Below are 20,834 nucleotides of genomic sequence, written 5' to 3'. Positions count from 1 at the left end.
ACCAAATTTTGTTAACTTCTGGCTACAAGTCAAATTTCTGCTGAGCATACATGATTCTTGTTTGCATTTTGAATCCTCTAGTGTGCCGAAAACAAACCACGGACACCAAAAGTAGAGATGCTATTTCCAGAAGAGTCTCACTACCCCCACCTCCCCATGGACATCCTCCCCTCAGTGTCACTCATCCTCCCAAGATAAAGACATTTGCTGCCATCACCCACAGCATCCTCCCAAAAACCAGGAACCCTGCATTCGCTCTACTGAGATGTATAACCTCGCTTTGGCTATATGAAATGAGAGTCCAATTTAGCTTTACTGTAGCTTTTACAGTCTGCATGGAGCTTGAAGAGCCACCAGCAAGGATTTCATGTCTGGCGGGCTGTGAATGCCACTTGGTTGAGAACACATTCCTGCAGGACACCGCCAGAAATGTCCCTGCAGCATCACTCCCCGCTGTGACCGGTTTGTGAGAGCTGGTAGCTAGCAAATTTTTTAAACCTAATTAACACGTACCACAGTCATTTCATACAGTTCTACAATTTCCAATCAGAATATTGTGCAATGCTGGAGTCAAATGGCTGAAGGAAGTTAACTATAACAACACACAGCATGCGCAGCGAGTTGAACCTGCAACAGCAGCTAAGGTCATGTTTGAGTTGGGAGAGGTGGGGGTTTTTAACTTTTAAAAGCAGCTGTCCTTGGGGGGAGCGCATTGCACACACCCTCTGAGCGCTAGACTAGTTTCTCATCATTTAATAACAGGGCAGGATTTTGTGCTCAAGCCATTTCCTACCACAGGATGTTGATTTCTTATCCACCATCTTCACATGCCGCGTCTGGTTGCGAAGCTTGTCGTCTGTGTTTTCAACCAGGTTAGTGAGGTCGTCGATGATCTCTGGGGAAAGAGAAACACGAGCATTAATCTCCAAGCCCTGCAGCATCACTGCTTAACAAGCACGCTCCTGCTGGAGGCTCCAAAATGGAAACCAGCTGCACCCTTTTATTCCCCAGTATGACAGACCAGTGATCCACACGCACTGAAAGGTCCAAATCCTGGGAAATACTACAGAAGAGACTTCGACTTCAGCTGCAGTGCACTCCTCCACTGCAAGAGTGGAGGAAAAAATTACAGCCTGAAACAGCAGGATCAGTCTAGGCAGCCACGGAGTATAAGATGATGGCAGTCACAAAACACTAGCCAAAGGAACAGAATTAGTGCAAATGCTACAGGAAATCTGAAATTTCAGTCCTGGAACAGAACATCTCAACACTTGGCCATTAAAACACATCCAGAATCACCATCTTCACAACCGCTTTTGAGACCATTCGGTGCGGTCCCAACCAAGCGACCACGGAGGATACAAAGTCCCACTCGGGTCAGTTACTGAGATGTACAGATGGGAGTTCTGCTCGCAGCCCAAATGATCCTCTGGGAAAAGGAAAGTGAACAAAATTTCTCCTACATCTATTTTTAATAGAGGAGAAAGGAAAATTTCAAGCCAGCCCATCCTCAACCTCATACAACTGGTGACCTTATTTTGGTTAGGGAAGTGGGACCAGGTGCAAGGCTTACACCAAGATTGGTTCTGGGGTTGGGGTTTTTTAATGCTAAAAATTAAAAGCCACATTCAGGCACCAAGTTTCTTTCTCGCTGACTGTTACGCTCTAATTTTCTTGAAATACATAGCCAGTGCTTCTTGCTGGGTGTATGAATACACTGCGTTTGAGTTGCTTTCTACTCTGCAGGTAGGAATGGCTTTTTCTGTGCATGAGAAATCAGGAGGAGGATAGCAGCCAAAACCTGAATGCTACTGCAAAGCATCTTGCTCTGGTTACACTTCTAGCACTTTCCCCACTATTGATCACTGTCTTAATAAATCTGGTCTGCCTTTTGAGATCAGGTCGGGGACAGCAGCCATGCCAGCTGGCGGATGCTGCGCTCTCAATTCATTTGTACCCCGGCAGATCCCAGCACTGCATCTCTGCTGAAACCTCCCGGTTTAACGGACTGTAAGCAAAAGCAAGAGCGCACAGTTTTCGGTTAGCAAGAGATACTAATATTCTGCTCATTTTTATGCATCATAACCCTATACGCATGCTGGTTGAGGGCTAAAGAAAACTAGTCCTATCAACAGGCAAAGGCCCTTATTAATTAGCCTTTATTGTTTTGACTGTATTCCTTCAAACAAGATTTCCCAAATATTTCTACTAGGAAGAAGGGGATGACGCTAAGAAGGGCATTCCTTGTACTTCCAAAGCTTCCCTGTGATGCTAGAAAAAAACCTTGTGCTTGCAAGGGTCGTGCCAATATGTAACATCCATTCCTGTAACTTCTCAAGAGCACCTGCACACCTCTCCTGGCTGTCGCTTTTACACCAGCACTGAAAGGGAACAGCTTCCTCCGTAATTCACCTTCCCACAGCAAAAGATGTTAGTTATGCGGGGTGTTTATGGCCTCAAATCTTACCAAGCAAGATTGTATCTAGATACAGAGATAAAACCACTTTGATTGCACATATGGGTAACCAAAAACAAATACGAAGTAATCAAAGTTCTGAAGACACAGAGGAAATTTTCAAAGGTATATGTAGCACCGAGGTTTTACTCACCCCTGGAGATGGGAGATTTAAGTATCATCCTTCTAATGCATGCTTTTTAAGTCTGCCCCACAAGCACTCTATCATCTCCAGTGAATCCCTATCTAAAATGATATCTGCATCTAAAAAATCTTGTACTTTGAAAACACGTATCTTTCTTAAAACGTAAGCTCCTGATTCATGTCCTGCAGTCTAAACCATCTAAGTATTCACATGAAGGGAGGGCAGAGGGCAAACATCAACTGCTTCTCTGTGTGTGCAGCCTCTGTTTTATCCCATAGATCTAAACCATCCACCACTCCTGTGGTTAAGCAGCATCACCCCACCAATACTGCCCTATTCCAGGCACAAACTCACATACTTATTAAGTTGTTTATAACAGTCAAGATTTTATTGCTCATCCTACACCAAAACACATTTTCCCAGCTGATGGAAGGTACTTTATTTGAACTGCAGCATTTGTTCAGTTTGTAGTTCAGATATTAATTCTCCTTACCCTCCCACCAAGCTTTCCCAGGTCTAACATCTGCAAAGCCAACATCATTTTGGGGAAACTTTATCTGTCTTGCATGATTCAGCACACAGGAAAACCAGTACAATGCTGCCTGCAAAGGCAGACTTTCTCATGTTTGCCTCTAAATGAAAAAAAAAAAGTGCCGAAAGTTCCCATCGTTGTCAAGGACAAAGTGATAAGCACGCTTGGGAAATAAAAGACTTTGCCAACACTGACCAGACCCTCCTTGAAAAACATCCTGGTGAACAAGCTGTAGCTAAATGAGAACAAATGCAAGCAGGAAAATTTTCTGTCATCATTTCAAAGCCCAAGGCATTGCAATTGGGACTATGTGTAGAGCCTCTCCTTTCCCATCCCCCTGCACAAGCAACGCATTCCCCTGTCAGACCATCCAGCAGGAGCCATTTCTGAACCAGAGAACTGGACTCTATGGCTTGGGAGAAGCATTTCTCCATCTCTGTATGTCTCTTGATACGGCCATATTTCAGGGGAGCTAGCCACTTCACCAAAGCACGTAGCCCAAAGCTCAACAAGCAACCAGTCCTTTGATGTAACACGCAGTCGAGACCAGGAGAAGCGCTGGGGTGCTCATGGCACAACCAGGAGGTCTGAGCAAGGTCTTTCCCTCCACAGCGGTGCTGGGGCTGCTGTGGGGAGAAAGCCCAGGGAGGTTCTTACCCCATCACCGGTTGACTTAGAAGTCCAGCCCAGCAGGTTCTCCAGGCCAGAGTGTCCTTGCAACCACCAACACCCTGCACAGAAACACCCACTTACCCCTCTACACCCACCCACCCCCCTACCCCTATCAACATGCTGTTGTGGTGACACTCAGGTTCAGAGCAGCTCTTGACTTTTATGTAAATTAAAGCATTTCTCCCCACTCTAAAGCAAAGGAAGTATGTGCTGTATAAGGCAGAGTTGAAAACTAATAATGAATTTCTAAGGCAAGCAGAACTGCTGCCAGAGAAAACTAACTCCACAGCTAAGAAAGTCTTCAGAGCACTAACAGTCCTACGTTAGCTCTCAGCAGGCTCCTGAGGACACCTCTTCTGACAGATGACCCACCTGCAACCCGCTCTGCCCTTCAAGCTGGCTATTACATTCCGGATGAAAAATTTTCTATCCTCTCCCATTTACCTGACAATGCAAGGAGTAAGTTAAAAAAAAAATAAAATAGTGAGAAACCTGAAAAAGGGGAAGAAGTGAGGTTCCCCCGTTGTGAGGGAGCAGACGGGAAAAGCAGGCTGACTGCTGAAGGGCTGCCAGTGACCTTACAAAGGACGTTTCTGTAACACTGCACTGCAAACTACATTTAAACCAGTAACACAAATGAAGCCAAGGTCTTCTTTCAGTGAAGCAGAATCTTGAAGCAAAAGATAAAACCTACTGCACAACCAAGCATTAAAACTGGAGTAATTTAAGCCCAGTTGAAGTGGGAGAAGTTTGAAGGTTGCTCATCTGTTGGAGATGAGCTCAGACTTAAAAACTGGTGTCACAGGCTTGCTCATCCCTGCACATGTGTCCCTTTGCTAGGGTGACAGCCATCAGCCAGGCAGGCACACTGGCTCCTGAGCTCACCAGCAGACAAAGCACCCAAACACACCAAGCACAAAAGCAGCAGGTTTCTACAGGAAGGCAGAGGTAGGTGTGTGGGCATTACCAGTTCTCCTCACCTCACCCCCGTGAGGCTGCAGCAGTGAAACACAAACCCGTCTCTCCAAATCTGGATGCTTTTCCTGGTGATCAAAGCTATAACATTTGGGCTGGAGCCCTCCAAAGGGCAGGATTTCTTCAGAAGCCTGGTATATATCAGACAGCAAAAATAATGGTGGGCTTTACGGATCTGAGATCAATATGTGCATTCCTTAAACCAGGACAAAAGTCATGGAAGGTCTTAATTTTGTGTACACAAGTCCATCTGCAGTCCTGCCCTCGCTCCTCTGGCTATGGGGTCAGGGATGGAGAGGCCACGGGCAGCCCTTCAGGGAATCGGGATGAATTCCATGCAGGGGATTTACAAGCAAAGAAAATGGGCAGTGAGGAAACAGCGAAGCAAGCAGATGACAGGAAAAAATGTAGGTTGATATATTCTGAAATATCTGATGTTTTTTTTTTTTTTTTTTTTGGTAAGAAAACCCACAGCAGCAGGTTTTGATCTTCGGCAACATGTGTTTTGGAGCAATGCAGAGCAGCCAGGCCGAGCATGGGCCCAGGTGGGAAGAGGTGGAAGCATCATCCCTGGAGAAGAGGTGGGAGAGGCTGGAAACAGCAGCCGTACGGTCAGTCAGCCCTCTCCAGTTCCAACACTAATTCTACCTCCTGGGGAGGAGAGAGGTGTTTACTGCAGTGAGCGCGAGCAAAGTGAGGAAAAGTTCCTTCTGTTTATTTTTTTTAAAAAAACAAACACCAAATAAATTTTGGTTTTGTTTAACATTTTGCATTAAACTCAAAACATATTTTTGCCCATAAAAACAAATACAAAAATCATTTAACCAGACCTGAACTTGTCACTGCATCAGCTATCACAGCCAAAAAATTAAAGCTCCTAAGCTGCAACTGAACAGGAAGTGTTGAAAAAAATTGCTCATTGAATTGCTTCACTGGTCACAGCAAGTCGAAGCACTATCGTTACAAGTTGACTGTAGGCATTGAATCATGAATCCATTGACTGACCTAGATCAACACAGACTACTCAGAGATATGAGCACACAGGTGTTAAATATTCCTTCTCAAAGTTTTATTGACATGGAAAATGAGAAGTGAAGCAACTGGTCTGAACCCTGGATCGTAAGCACTTTCCGCTTTGCCTTATCATGCTTGGCTTCGCAATCTCAAATGATACAGTAAAGGTTGAGAAAGATGATCTTTATAATATCTCTGAATTAAATGGTTGCATTATAAGTCACACTAGCATCCCATTTTGCTGCTTTCTGGGGTCCATTCATGTGCATTTGTGTGTGTTCAGAAGGACTGTGCTAAAAGTGACTACCAGAACGTAAACACCTTTCCTGAAACTGCAGTGGAAGAAGCACCTGGTAGAAGCAGTAACAGGGGATTTATACATATCTTTAAAATCACATCCACTAATAGCTAGAAAAATAAAGATTTATGCAAAGGACACCAAGAGAAGACACATGATAAAAAAACTGAGCTGAAGAAATTATATGTAATCCTAGGAATTTCTCAGGAAAAAAGCTCATTCTTCATATCCTTTTTCCTTCGAAGACTTTGCCGCTGCCATGAAAATGAGAAATGTTCTGTTTTAATTCCTAAAAACACCGATGCCTTCTCTAAAAAGCTGGTTCTGCTTCTCTCCAGCCACGGCATGGATAATTTCAGAGCCTCCGGTGAGACGGGAATCCCACCCGTTCGAGCCGTAGGTCACCTCCCCGGGAAAGGGCCATACATCACGCTGCAGCCGGGCTCCGGCGCTGCAGCCTCGCGCCGGACGGGAAAGCAAAGCCTGAGCTGAACCCAGGCCAGGTGCTGGAGCAGTCGGCTGTGTCCAAATGGACCCTTTGGCTTTATTCCTCTATTCCTCCTCAAAAAGGCTGCGAGCTTCAGGCACTGGATTTGCCCACAGTCCTGTCAAGCAGCACAACACAGAGAGCACAGGTCCTCCATCACGACCACCATCTGCCTTTCCCATATTCCCATCTTCTCTGTTGACATTTCTAACAACTCTTCCTATGGGTTTGAAATCGGACTTCTCTGGCAGCCCCATCTTCTGTGTCAACTCAGCCATCAAGTCATTCTACAGCTGGTCAGAAGTTTTCCAAGGGAACAGTTTCCACTGGAAAACCGTTTGACAGATGATAAAAACAGTGCATCCCCGAGCGCTCTGCACGCCTGCACCTTCAGCCTTTCACCTCCTTGATGATGCCCTTTATGCTGGAACACATCCCTGATCAGCCTGAAGCGAATAACCAGCTTTCAGCTTGCAAATGAAATTCTCAGTTTTCACAACAAAACGAGAAGCCCAAATGTTTCCAGAGAGCAAAAGCCCCTTTTCCAGCCCGTTCAGACACTCTATCCTGCCTCCCTTTCTGGCCCCGGTGCCAAGACCCCGCCAGTGCCCAGCCAGCCCCGCTCTGCTCCAGCAACGCTGAAGACAGAGGAGCAAGTCAACTGCTAAGTCATGAGATCATGCTAAGACATAAAAATTAATATTGCATCTTTTTCTGCAGGGACTAAACAGCAGCAAGCTATGCCAGTTATGGCACATGCATCAACGCTGCATGTTTTAATCAAAAAAGGCATAATTTATGAGATTACAAGTCACAACATGAAGTGCAGCACGCAGACGTGGAGGAGATGATCCTCCCTAACAGCGATGGATGCTGCTGCTCTCACCACCATGAACCAGGCCACCGTACCCCAGAGTCCCCCTTGCTGTTTCTCCCATTAAGGAGCTCATGAGAGAAAGGCAACTCATTATGGAGAAACATGAAGCAGTCCATTAAGGGAGTGAAAGTCAGGCAAGAGCTGGGCCATTTCAAGGAACACTTTTATTTTGCAGGAAAACACGTGGGTTTTTTCCTACTCTTTTTCCACTCAAGAGCAGGAAAATTATCCGGTTGCCTTTCCATCTGATGTCTCCCTGTTTCTACCCATACCCCACAGGTGTACCATCCTGTGAAGGCATGGGATTTTTTTTAAAAATCATTCTCCTTAACTCATGGAGGCCCTAGAAGGATGAATGTCTCTTCCCATGAAGTAGAACAGGCTCTTGCACAGCCCGAGTTCTGCTTTCATACCTGACTTTACACTAATTGATTTTTTTTTTCGTTTATTTAAAACACGTAAAAAGCCTCACTTGGTTTTGGCAACTCTATCTTTGAGTTACACTCATTCTTCTGTGGAGTAAGAAACCCAAAAGCCAAGTAAAAGCGGCCACATGAAATACAGCACAGGCAGAGAGCAACAAATCTGGAGTTTGATTGCAGTTTAGCAGAACAGTGCTGCTGACCAAACATTTCCTTGGAATTGTTTGGATTTTCTGTGGATTTAAATTTACAGATCACTCAATAGTATTTACTGATGAGTAATGCATCTCCATGGTATACCCCACTGTGAGTCATGGAAGACTGCAGTCAGCCTTAAGAAAAGCATATAGAGAACTAAAATCCACAATGGTTTATGCTATGCAAAAAAATTACAATAAGCCTGGAATTTAGTAGAGAAGCCAAGCAGGCTTTCCTTCCCTCCTTCAGGTCTCTGGTGCCTCAAGAGAAGAGCTAGATACCAAAGAAATGAATCATATATTGAATGCCAACCTCTATATGTCCAAACCCCATAATTACATGTTAGTAAGAAAGCAAGCATTGTTCAAAATGCCAGTGGTATGAAGTGAAGATTGCAACTAATGTAAGTACATCAAAAAAACCTAAAGAACCTTAGCACGATGCGCCAGCTGTAATGTCAAGGCAGAGTGAAAAGAGAAAAACACAGTAAAAAATACAAAGCCAAGAATCTTAATTTCTCTCCATCGCTGCTAGCTGTGCCCTGTTTTTGCAGCCTCTCTGACGTGCACAGCTCTCCGTGCCACAGGCAATGCATTAGTGCAGTCATGGGCTGCTTCTCCTCACTGTTCAACTCCAAGGTAATACTCAAAATCCCTCGGGTGTTCACGCTGATCCAAGCTCTGTGCTGCTCAGGATGCTGCGATACCAACACTTTCTGCTGTGATGAGTTTTGCATTTCAAGCAAAGACCAAGATTCCTCCCCCACCTTCCCAAATTTAACTGATGACATTTCATCTCTTCTTTGGCAGAACTTCATATAAGTATTAAAAAACCCCCAAACTACTAACTTCTCCAAGGGAGCAAACCAACTTGTTCCTCTGTTTCAGCTGTCTCCCTCTTTAGCTCTTCTAATTTACAAGGGCTTGATGGTGCTTGGAGACAGTCAGGTTCAGAAGATCTCTTCTGGCCTCCTGTTGGGGATGTGTTTTACAACATGCCGTGTGTACGTAGCAGTCCCACTGCTACAGGGAGGCAAGAGTGGATCTCACCTCCCGCTGCTTCCCTGCAGCTCTGCTGTGGTCCAGGCAGCACGGAGACATCGCTCGCCCTTCCCTGTTTCCGCAGGGCTGGGCAGTGGCTCTGCTGACAAAGCGGAGGGCAGCTGGGCTGCAGGATCTCGAGGCAGAGTGGGGCAGGAGCTGGCAGGCTTGGTTTGTGTCCAGGAGAGCAGGCAGGGAAGGACAGCTCTTTCCCCTTGTGCAGCTGGTGACCAGCCCCAGCCTGCCCTCCACGCTCACTTCAGTAGCCCAAGGCACTCGATGCCATCAGCCATGGCAGTAGAAACTCGTCCTCCTCCCAACATCCCCCATGGTCTCCAGGCCATGCCAGCTCTCCACCCTGAGGAATCCTTGCAGATGAACAACTCCTTCAGGACCTGCATCCCCCAGTTCCCTGAGATCCTGACAACAGTGAAAAATGCACAGACTGGAAAGAACAAACTGCTCCAGAGTCCTACAACCTCTGCCTGGCCTTTGGGAAGCAAAGAGCAGCACGAGTGCCCAGCTCAGAAGGCCGAGGACCAGCATACCTCCAGCATAACCCTCTCCCACTGGTTCACCAAACCTTCAGCATCTTTAAGGATAACACTTGCTGAAACAAGAGGAAACTATCTGTTCTGCCACAGAAAACCTTGCCATCTGCTCCAAGGACTAAGAGGACATGTCCAGCACCACCGTTTCCACCACACACCACCCTTCACACTGCAGCCAAGCAGCCTCACTCATCCATCACAAAATATGTAAGATTATATCTGGGTCAAACTTTGATACCCGCAAGCAACACAGAACGCTTCATCCTCTCAAAAGCGGGTCCGGAGGCAGCAGATGGTGATTTGAAAATACACAGTAGTGACAAAGAATCGTCCCAGGCCATCAGCTGTGGAAGTGCTCATCGGATCACTCACAGCAAAAGAGCAACACTGAGAAAACAAACAGCGGTATCGATTCCAGCAAACACAGTTATTAGTTAGAGTTGTTATTTTAAAAGCACACACTGAGAAGTTTTCCCTTTTCCAGCTGCTCATTTTGTTTTATTCGAACAAAACCCATGGACATTAATTTTAGCTGTACTTAATTGAATAATTTCTCTGGGGAATAGTTCAGGGAGAATTTTAAAGCAGCCTGTTTCCAAGAGCCATTACTAATTGGCATATACCACAGCGTCAGTGTGCCAACCAAAATAGTACGCTTTAATGTTACTGGAACTACTCTCAGTCCAGATGTGTTGAGAACTCGCAGTGATATAAGGCAGGCAATAACTATATTCACATGATATAGTATTTTGAGTATCCTTCCCCAGTTATCTGGAAGGAGATAACAGTCTCCTTCACTAGCGGTACTCAAGTGTAAAGCCAGGTCATTTGTTCCTCCCCTTTACTCCCCACAAGCAACCTTTCCTTTTGTTTACCGTGTTTAAAGCAGACCAGCACAGTTACCTGTTATCAAATGGACATTAATATAAGAAATTCCTCTTGTATTCCTCTTGTGAGAATGATAAAAGGTTGTCTCCAATCTACAGCATTCGCTGAAGCCAACACTGCCACAGACCCACCGCGCTCCGTTCAGTAGTGACACACCAAGCCCACAGCACGCACTGGCTCCTTGTACTTGTAGGCATCTCATTTTTATTCAAATCCAAAATCTGAGTGGTCTAGCAGCACAAACAGATTTTTAGGCCAGATGATCAAAACTTCCAGCAAAATCTTCAACTTACAGGGACAGTGTCATTAAACTATTTTTCTACAGACTTGACTTTGAGAGAAAGCAAGGAAATACTGCTAATAGATAAAACAATCATAAACTGTGCATCTCTAGGAAAGCCCAGAGCACTTAACAGACTGGAAGCCTACTTACATTCGTATAACAAAACCCTGCCAATCAAAACACTTTTCCTGTTATATGTTTGTTTTCTGCAAACTTATAGCAGAAAATGAAAGGACAGAAGCTACTTCAGGCTCCATATTTGTTTGGTTTCCCTTCATCCAAAATCTAAGCTGGATTTTTAAAATACTGCCTTCAGAAATTCTTCATAATATTCACCCCTACTTTCTTTTGGTAACTCTAATTTTTCCCAAGTTTGTACACTATTGCAATACTTTTCCATAAATATCAATAGCTTTAATTATAAATACACATCAGTTGCCATAATTACACTAGGGTAGAAGGTATAGGAATTTCCCAGAAAACACCACTTGGCTACTAAACACTGCAAGTTTAGGTTTCCAGTTCATTTATCAAAAAAAAAAAAATCACTTAAGTTATACTCCATGCAGCCGTTGTCACTTTAAGATCTACTTGATAATTACTACTTCTACACCCCTTAAACTGTGGGCCCATCACAGTCATGTAACATAACGTAATCTTTGCGGGTACTAAAGAACCAGGCCTTAGTGCCACTGGAAAAAAAAAATAAATAGTGAGACAGAGCATCTCATCTACTCGGGTCACAGCCATCTCGATCCAGATACACACCTTTCTTCCATGAGATAAAAATCAATTCTCATCCATTTTCACAACCTTGGCAGTAACCGTAGTTAATGCATCTACGGGAGGACTCTCTTAAAAGTCAGCACGTTGCCTACTAAGGGTTTACTCACAAGAGGTGCTCCCCATAAATCCACCCTCAGCTTGCATGCTATCCGTCAGCCCAACAATACATCACAACTGCCCGACCCCAGGCCGACCAGCAAGACAGGGCTGTGAAGGTCTCTTTGATGAACTGGGGCTGTGAGGGACGCGGCAGCACGCTGATGGATAACCCTCCCAGGCCGGCTCCTTCCTCCCGGACAAAGGCCCCGTCACTTGGGAGTCGCAGCAGAAGTTTCCCAAGCACCTTCGAAAGAAAAAAACCTCATTTCTCAAAACCTGCCTAAGAGACAGCCCCAGCTCTAAGGCGATTTAAAGTGATGATTATAAATGGCTAATGTCATTTTGTCCCCAGGAGAAAAATCACCAAATTGTTCGGCTTTGCTGGGAGCGAGGCTGAACAGAATCGCCCCACTCTGTGGTGAGCGCCTTCAAAGAAAGAAATACTGAAATTCCTGAGATGTCTAGCAGGCTGCGCAGGATGTATAAACTCATTTCTACTCAAATTAAAGAGAACTCAATCCAAAAAGCAGGACCGAACCATCCCTGAAGCGTTAACTGTAACACTATTTCCAACCCACGAGAACGTCCCACATTTTTCACATTAAAAAGCTTAAAAGTTAGTGAAACACTTCACTGCTGCCACGGTCCCTACTATTGAGAATTATTCAACAACTGGAGATTAAGTGCTCTTGGTTTCGAAGCAGATTAAGGAAGATTGGAAAAAATGACCAGCAGTGTTCTTGCATAGCTGGAGACCAAAAATATATTACATGGACTGCAGTTTGGGGAGCAAAAAGGGAATATAGCTCAACATGCTGATGTGATGCTGACTTTAGTGGTTCAAGCTTAAGTGGCACGTTCCCTTCCTTCCAGTTTCATTCATTTTGTGAACGGGCAGTGCCACTCTCAGGTGGTACAGACACACGGACAGTGACCTGCCACACTCTGGAGGGCTCCTCAGGGTGAGCGACACGGCACAGAGCTCATCCCCCACCGTTAACCCGCACCCTTCAAAGGAAGATGGGTTTTGCCGTTTGGGTTTTGTTTTGGTTTTTTTAAATGCACTTTAGAAATTTGATGAGTACCCTTCCCCCAGACAGGCCAACCTAACCCTATACTCTGTCTCTGAACGAGCGGCTCAAACGCCCTGAGCTCCTCATCAATAACCTCTGCAGAACCTCAACACCATGCAGCAGCAGATGCAAAATTTAGTTTTAAAAAAATTCCACCCATCAAGTCGTGGCTCCTAATCATGGGAAGGCTTCCAATACCTCAGATGGGGCTAGAAGTTCACATAATCTTTTGAATGATCTTAATGTGTAGCCCTGAGGAAGATGCCCTTCAGCATGCCCATACCCAAGTGATGAACATCAGTGGCAGCATACTGGGAACACGCCCAAAGGTTTTATGAGGCCAGGTGGAAAGATTTTTTTCTCACCAGCCCATCCCTTATACCCATAGCTGACAAGAACTCCAGGAGAGTTCACCAAAACCACACTCAAAACAACCAACCACCTCTGCCAACTGCTAAAAGCTTGTTTCTACCAGCCAAGAGGTACTGCCAGTCTTCTCCGCTCTATATGTCCACTAACCTCCTCTAAAATAACTCACTCTCACCTGAGCATTAAGAGACTCATTCAGTTCTGCTCAAGGTACTTTGAGAAGAAGGAAACACAGAACCATGTATCAGTGAGTTGTCAAGCCTACAAAACACAACTGCCATTTTAATAAACATTCAGATTGGTAATAAGCCAGCAGAGCATCACAGTATTCACCACAAGAGCATCATGCTGTGGACAGCTGCATGGCATTATCCTCTTGGATCACAAGTGAGGAGGAAAGCCACTTTAGAATTGGTCTATCAATCATGGGAGGAACCAGAAAACTTGCAAGTGCTTCATGGTTACAGTATTGAAAGCAGCTGATAAAGTGAAGGTCAACCCAGGCACCTGGGACTAATCTCCAGCTGACATACTTCATCAAGCTCTACTGGAATCAACAGTAAATTGACTAAATTAGCAAGAGGAATACATCATCTAACAACATGTTCAGAGCTGAGCAAATACCAGGAATCAGACACTCTGCAGTGAAGGCACTCCTCTGATATTGCCGGAATTATTTGTGTCCCACCCGCCCAGTCACCTGCCCAGAAGTCTGAAACAGACCAAAAGTAGAGAAAAACGTCTCTTGAGCTGACAGCTCAAAAATATTCCATTCCAAGTCTGCAGTCATGGAAAAAGTTTAGATTACTCAGACAAGTGGTTAAAACAACAGAAAGGGTGGAAGAAGAACTTCCACAGATAAGACGACCTCAAGTCTATGAATCCTGGTTAGTCTTAGCTAATGATTTTCTTTCTTCCCACTTCCTTCCACCAAAAGTTGTGCCAACTTTCCACATGCCCTCCCATGGATTTTCTGCAGATGTGGCTGAACACTTACTGTTTAGCGTGGCTCTGTGCCCGTGGATTTTTGCAGAGCAAGGAAAGGCTGTTATACAGAGGGAGCCCTTATACAGCTGCTCTGCTTCTCTATGATTTTCTCCTTTCTACAGTTCATTTGTTGGAAGGACCAAAAGTGATTAATTGGCAAAAGCTGCACAAAGCTGAGGGTTTAGTGCCACTAAGCAACATGTCTGTAAGACACTTCAGAAGACCGTGGCTAAATACTGGTTTGATCTCAATGCACGAGTTCTGAATTCCAGTGTGACGAACTCCAGCGCAGGAAGGAAACCTTAAGCCTCCACTTTATCAAGCTACACAAATACACGGTTTATCAAACTGAAGAGATTACTAGTGCTTATTGTGCTTCTCCTGCAACTGTTTGCAGAAGCTGTTTGATTGCTCTCAAATGTATGGGAACAAGTCAGCACACTACCTTACTGCAGCAGCAGTTCATACAAACAACATTTCCTCCAGCCAAACTACTTTGTTTCAAAAAAAAAAAACCAACAAAAAAAGACAAAGAATGTGAATACATACAGGGCAAAAAAATAACTCCTAGCTCTGTGTGCATTCTCAAAGTAATTATTTCTAATGACTCAACTTACAACATCCCACTTTTAAAAAAAATACACAATAATACAAAAGGCAATTTTAGCTCAGGGGTTTTATTTTTTTCCTAATTTTTAACTAGGGAAAATGTAAGCCATTTTTGTTATTTGTTAAACCCAGTTCTTAGCATACTTGTACTAATCTGTTGTTCCACAACATGGTAAAGAGGCAGAGATCTTCCTGACAAGAACAAATATCAACTGAATATACAAAACATGCCTCTTCTACTTGCAAAATCGCTGGTCTACAGAGGCTTCCTAAATCTGATCAGAAGAGAACACCAATCGGATTATTAGTCCCAAAGAAAAAGCCACAAGCTTTTTAGTTTTACAACCCCAGTTTTAATAAATCACAATGCAAAGCTCTGCCATCTCTACCTCATTGCATTTCTCAAGGCAACTTGAGAAAGATCTGCCCTTTGTAACTTGTGAGGCTAGGAGTTCAATTTTAAGACATCTGGTAGTACAGGCTCCTAACGTCTGCTCTTTCCATATGGGCTGGGAGAAAGTTACAGATGTTTTCATCTTTTCTTTGAAAGGACAATGAACTTTTGCTTCATCATTTCCAACCCAAATAATTCTGAAACCCAAACGGATATTAATTGATAGATGCATTGTACAAATCTTCATGAGCACAAAGGATCAGATTCAATGGCTTGGCTGAGGCCATTATGTTTCTCTCAAACAAAATGTTTTGGACATTAACCACCACTATTATACCCTTTTCCAATTCAGTGATGCCTTAGAGAATCCCTGTACTCTGGTCAGACCCTTCACCCTGCAATGGGGATGATGGTGAACAGCCGCTCCAGCAGACCTGCACCACCTGGGCCTGCTTCCCTGCACCCTGAAAACAAGGATAATCCTATTTATAGGCCCCCTCACGAAATTGGGGGGGTGAGTTTATCAAACCAGAAAGCACGAGCCATCTTTACTGGTGAATATCGGGGAGACACTGTCATTTCCAAGTGAGCACCCACAGTCGTACCCCCATCACTACACAAGTTCTAGCAGAAGCAATGCCCCAACCATTCTTTAACCTGCACTAACTGCATGAAGATGCATAATTTGATGATTTGACATTTTGTAAAATCTTAGGAAGCATTTGATACGGGCAGTAACAGGTGTACCGAAAGCCAAAGGGGACCTGAAGCCTGGCCAAAGATGACACACTTTCAAGTCTCCGGATTTTGAAGTCTCACACCACCAGCTAACAGCAGTATTTTGAGACTTCAGATGTTAGGTTCTGGGCGTCAATCTTAAATTATTTTTTCAAACCCTCTTAAAACACATTTAATCCTTTGTTTTCTTTCCGAGGAGAAAGGTTTCACATCTGGACTGTCAACCTGCATTCCAAAGTATTAGCCTGGCAAATTAAAGCAGTTGAGCTGTAAATCTCCAGAAGAGGACTTGTCATGGAAATCACAACTCAGCATTAACTACCAGCCCAGTTCAGCAAGAAAGCCAACATAAAAAGCCCAACAATGCAGGCAGCCCCAAGACAACTTAGAAAATGAATCCTGCTGTCTGATAGAGAGCGAGCTAACCTAACCAACCCAGACTTGTAGCAGCATCTCTGTACCCGGCTTTGATCTGAAACAGTCACGTAAGAGCCCACTGCGAGCGACCACCAGTTACACAGCTGAATTCTGAAGATTGTTTTTTACAACCAGCACCCCAATTTGATGAGAAGACTGTCATTTACAAACATGCCTTCTCAGAGCTGAATGCTCAGTCCCCATGGACTCTAAGAGAGCCGAGGTCCTTGTTCCCTTGGACTGCCACCTCTAACAGCTCTCTTCTGGCTATGAATTACACAAGCAATAAGATAGGAAGCAACCAGATAAGCTCCCAAGAATTAAATTCTTCCAGTCAGGCTTCAATGGAAATCCAAGCACCAGCAATGCAGACGCAAAGTGGAACCAGCAGCAAAAGGGTGCAAAATGGTAAAACTGATAAAAATAGAAAAATCATAATCTCCCCAGCGCCCCAGGATAACGGCATGTTACTGAAGTGTCTCAGCTAATGTAATAAAAAAGTGTTAACGTAACATTTTTTGATCATTGCACCATTTATTTATTCAGATTTTTAGATTTATAAGTTAGCTGCTAAAAAGAATTCCATTTTTGCTATTAAATTTTTTTATTCCTTTAGAGGGAAAGCAGTTTTGGAAAAAAACAACTTCAGGCTTAATTCAGCTCTAGAGCAGCTTGGAAGAAAGGACTGGCTGATGCACAGAAGACATCTAAGCAACAATGGTCTGGTTGGTTAACTCTTCTGTCAGCACTCACTTCACAAAACACTCTACAGTCTAACTCAATTACTTCTTATACTTTATACTAAAGTACTTTATTAAATCTCTCTTCCTACCAAACATACAATGCAGATCTTTGTGCGTCGGACTCTTAAGATTATTTCACTCTTTCAGCTCTGGTTCCCTGACTGGATCTCTACTGATCTAACCCACACCAAGCGCGAGTTCATCTCTTCACCTTCACTGCTGAACGCCACGGCCAAGTCCTCTTTCTTCTTCCAAAAACTGGACAAACGTCTTCATGATCAACTCAAACCAGTTCTTCTGTTGAATTAACAGCGTTACTGCAATGCTCTGCTGCTGCATGAAGTCTGCCAAAAAATACCCTTATCCTATAACGACCGTAACTGTAACGTAGCCAGCTTGCTAACATATACAGTTACTAGAACCACATCGAGTCTTTCCTGTCTGGTTCCTAAATGAACAAGAACACACAGAAGTTTTGCTCCAAACTAAGACAAGTACTATTATACAAATACCTTGATAGCCAAAGCAAAAACATTGTGTAGGAGCATGTTGTTATCTACCCGCATTACCCTCAGCATCCTGAGCCACCACAACGGCTTCCTCTACTATTTTTGTGATATTACCTACCGGCTCTTCCCACTCGGCTCCCCATCTGTACTCTCCACCTCCCCTGCACTGGCTTGGTAAGCTCCAGGCTAAACCCACACGCGTGTCCACGTCCGCCTGTTCCCGAGGGCGTCGGAAGCGAGAGGGCGGGGGGAAGAGCCACACACGGCACCTGACTCTCGCCTTCCCCAGAGGTGATCCTGCCGTGACAACGCTGTGTGCATCCTTCTCTGGGAGGGGCTGGAGGATTACCCAGTGTCTTCTATCTGCAGATCTCTCAACAAAAGACACTATTATAAGATTAAAACCTAGTGGAAGTAATTGTGTATGGAAATTCCTTTTATTAGGGCTGTGGATCGAGTCTTATCAGGTTTCACGGCTCAGAGCAGACTGGCAGCCAGGCACGTCTGTTAATAGCTATTCCAGCTGCAGCCAACGATTGCTGCTCACCTGGTTTTTGTCACAACAGAAAAGACACACCACCATGTTCTATGATAGATATTTTCGTTAAAGCAACACATTTCTCCATCACTTCATATCAAGCGCTCAGCATAATTAAACTGGTTAACACAACACCTCTGCCATCCAGCACGCACAGATACCCCATTCACTACTCCTGACACCAGAGCGCTGTGGCTTATTCCTGGCACAGGTCAGAAAATGGAAAAAAAGACGGATAAGCCGCTAGAAGAGTATCTGCTCCAGTCTGCAGTCCAGAAGCAGCTATCCAAAAGTTCAAGTCAATGCTTGAAACAGGACAAAAAGCATTACAACAGGCAAAGGACAATAAAGCACAGGCAAGAATCTGACCAAACACCACAAATGTCATGGTGGGGTTATGCTCCTGTATCCTCTATAGAGGACTGCACTACTGCAGCTGAGAATCAAAGCAGCTTCAAGGAAGCCCTCCAGGCCAGAGGCTTCTGGCAGGCTAGGACACTTACACCAGCAGTGACCACCTCTGTGGTGGTATTCAGTGCCCAGCTTAAATCTTGTCATCGCCAAGGTCTAACACTATATTGTACTATATAGGTGAGCCACCAGGTACCAGCTGGAAGGTATATGTACCATGCCACAAGAGAGACAGCAAAGAGATAGGAAACAGCAATATAAACATGGAGAAAAACAGAGAAGAGAGGGTTGAGGAGAGCAAATACGCTGGCAGAAAGAAAAGGGATGGCCTAGCAAGAACCTGGCACGTTCCCTGACCTCAAACTTGACTGCCCAGATTGGTTCAGACAGTTTGATTTTCTACCTCAAGCTGTGATCACTAGGCATCAGTTCCTTCTCAAGGAGGCTTAAACAGAGCACTGAAAACCCACCTGTCAAAGCCTGACATCCTCCTACCAGCATCTGAACACACAGCCAGCCTGAAACACATTCCTCTGAGGTAATACCCAATGCATTTTGAATCTCAGCTGAGCAAAACCTTCAGGTCACCAGCTTCCCTTTCCTCTCCTACCATCACCTATTTTCCAAACTCTGAATGTCCTGGGGATGCTGCTTACAAGAGAAGGCAGACAGAAAACACGCTGTCTGCTGAACTGCTCTGCTGTCAGTGTTATAATGTGCCACATGAAAACCTAAGACAGCACAGCCCAAGCCAGACAGAAGATGCTGCTTTTCTCAGGGGGCTTCAGCAGCCTCCAAGAGAAGACTACTCGGAGCATACCTCCACAGAAGCACAGCAATTTTTCTTATTTCTAGTCCTCAGTATATTTACAAAAAGTCCAATCTGGCTTCTTAGATGCCATTGTCACCATCACGTGTGGGGTTCAGCTACTTTACATGCCTTTAGAAGTTGGTTGTTCTCACTTCCAGCAAGTTCCTCACCATCTACTACAGCTGAAATTTTAAAATGCTGGAACACCACATACAACTTCACATAACCCAGCAGGATTTAGCGCTTAACATCCTTGCTGAAGAGGAAGGCAACACAAGGCCATGTAACAATCCCAGAGCTCATCCCACAGAAGCCCCTACAGCCAAACCAAACCCGCCAGGTCCCAGGTTAGTACTACAGCAGGATGCAATCCACAGTACCAGCCCAAATCACCATCAGCATCACATCCAAAGGGTCACCATCACTGACATACACTGTGCACCACTGCCCGGAGTTCAGGCACCTGCCCGGAGTTGCATCCACCCCAAGCAGTGCTAATGAAACCAGAGGCACCAAGTTTCCGTGTTTCAAGCTCACTAACACAAGCTTGGGCACCTCCACTCCGTCCAGCCCCAAATAACCAGATATATGCCCTCAGAGGTCTTTGAAACTTTATCCTTATAGGTTTAGGGCTGCAGGTGTTTAAACAATTAGCAGAATATCATACATGCTCTAAGCATTCTTCTTGCTTCAAGTTTTCTTCAATCTCTTGGCCAAAGGAGCATGACGTGCGCACCCGTGGATGCAGGGAGCAGGTTAAAGCCCTGAATCAGCCACCAGGTTAGCTCAGCACACAGGCCATCTCCTCCTGTACGGACCGATAGCCCTACTTGTACCGGCCCGTCATAATTCTGGAGTAAATGAAAACCAAACACCAAAACGAGCGCTCATTTTCTGATGTTTATTGGCTGAGGTAATGGCTCCGAGCAAGAAACGTCGCTTTCACAGGCAGAGCACACTGTTTATAATGCAAGCTTTTGAAGTCCAGCAAGAAAAAAAAAATAAAGAGGGTTTTGTTGTTTTGTGTGTGGGGTTTTTTCCCCCCTTCTTTTTCTGAACGATGTGATACAAACCAGCTTGACACACAAATTAGAGGTGATCTCATCAGTCCATTAGCCCAACTAAAGCAAGACCATCACTTGCGATGGGATGTGCTGGCTAGATACTACTGATTGGCCTGTGAGAAGCATTAATATGGGGGTACAAATGCAGCCTTCATTACACAGGCAAGGCATGGCTCCCAGCTTTCAATCTGCTGCAAACAGTTTCACTGTATTGAAACGTGGGATTTTAGAGTAGCGTCTCACACTTACCGCTCTAGTATTTAGGCAGAGACTATGGCTAGTATTGCCACCTCTCTCGATAGAAGGAAATGACCTACAGACATCATATGCATCGCTGATTCACACGAAACAGATGCCTTGTACAGAGTGTCAGCCCCTGAAAGGAGGGGAGGAAAAGCACTTGAAAATTCCGTAAGAATAGTAAAACGTGGTTTCGAAGCTTCACCCTC

The 20,834-nt window shown here is 44.7% G+C and overlaps 1 protein-coding gene across 9 annotated transcripts in view; it reads right to left on the bottom strand.

Annotated features, from left to right (window-relative positions):
* The window catches only part of STX8 (syntaxin 8), a 115,658-nt gene that overhangs the window by 48,370 nt on the left and 46,454 nt on the right, over nt 1-20,834 (bottom strand). For 8 of the 9 annotated variants that reach the window (XM_074889533.1, XM_074889539.1, XM_074889540.1 and 5 more), the window contains exon 7: nt 794-895. In XM_074889533.1, coding sequence (XP_074745634.1) covers nt 794-895 — 102 coding nt within the window. Of the gene's footprint in view, nt 1-738; nt 896-20,834 lie in introns of those variants that run through there. The other variant, XM_074889541.1, reaches the window with a different exon arrangement.

Source organism: Strix uralensis, chromosome 19, assembly GCF_047716275.1.
Source record: "Strix uralensis isolate ZFMK-TIS-50842 chromosome 19, bStrUra1, whole genome shotgun sequence".
Classification (NCBI taxonomy): domain Eukaryota; kingdom Metazoa; phylum Chordata; class Aves; order Strigiformes; family Strigidae; genus Strix; species Strix uralensis.
This window is presented reverse-complemented; position numbering and strand designations above follow the sequence as displayed.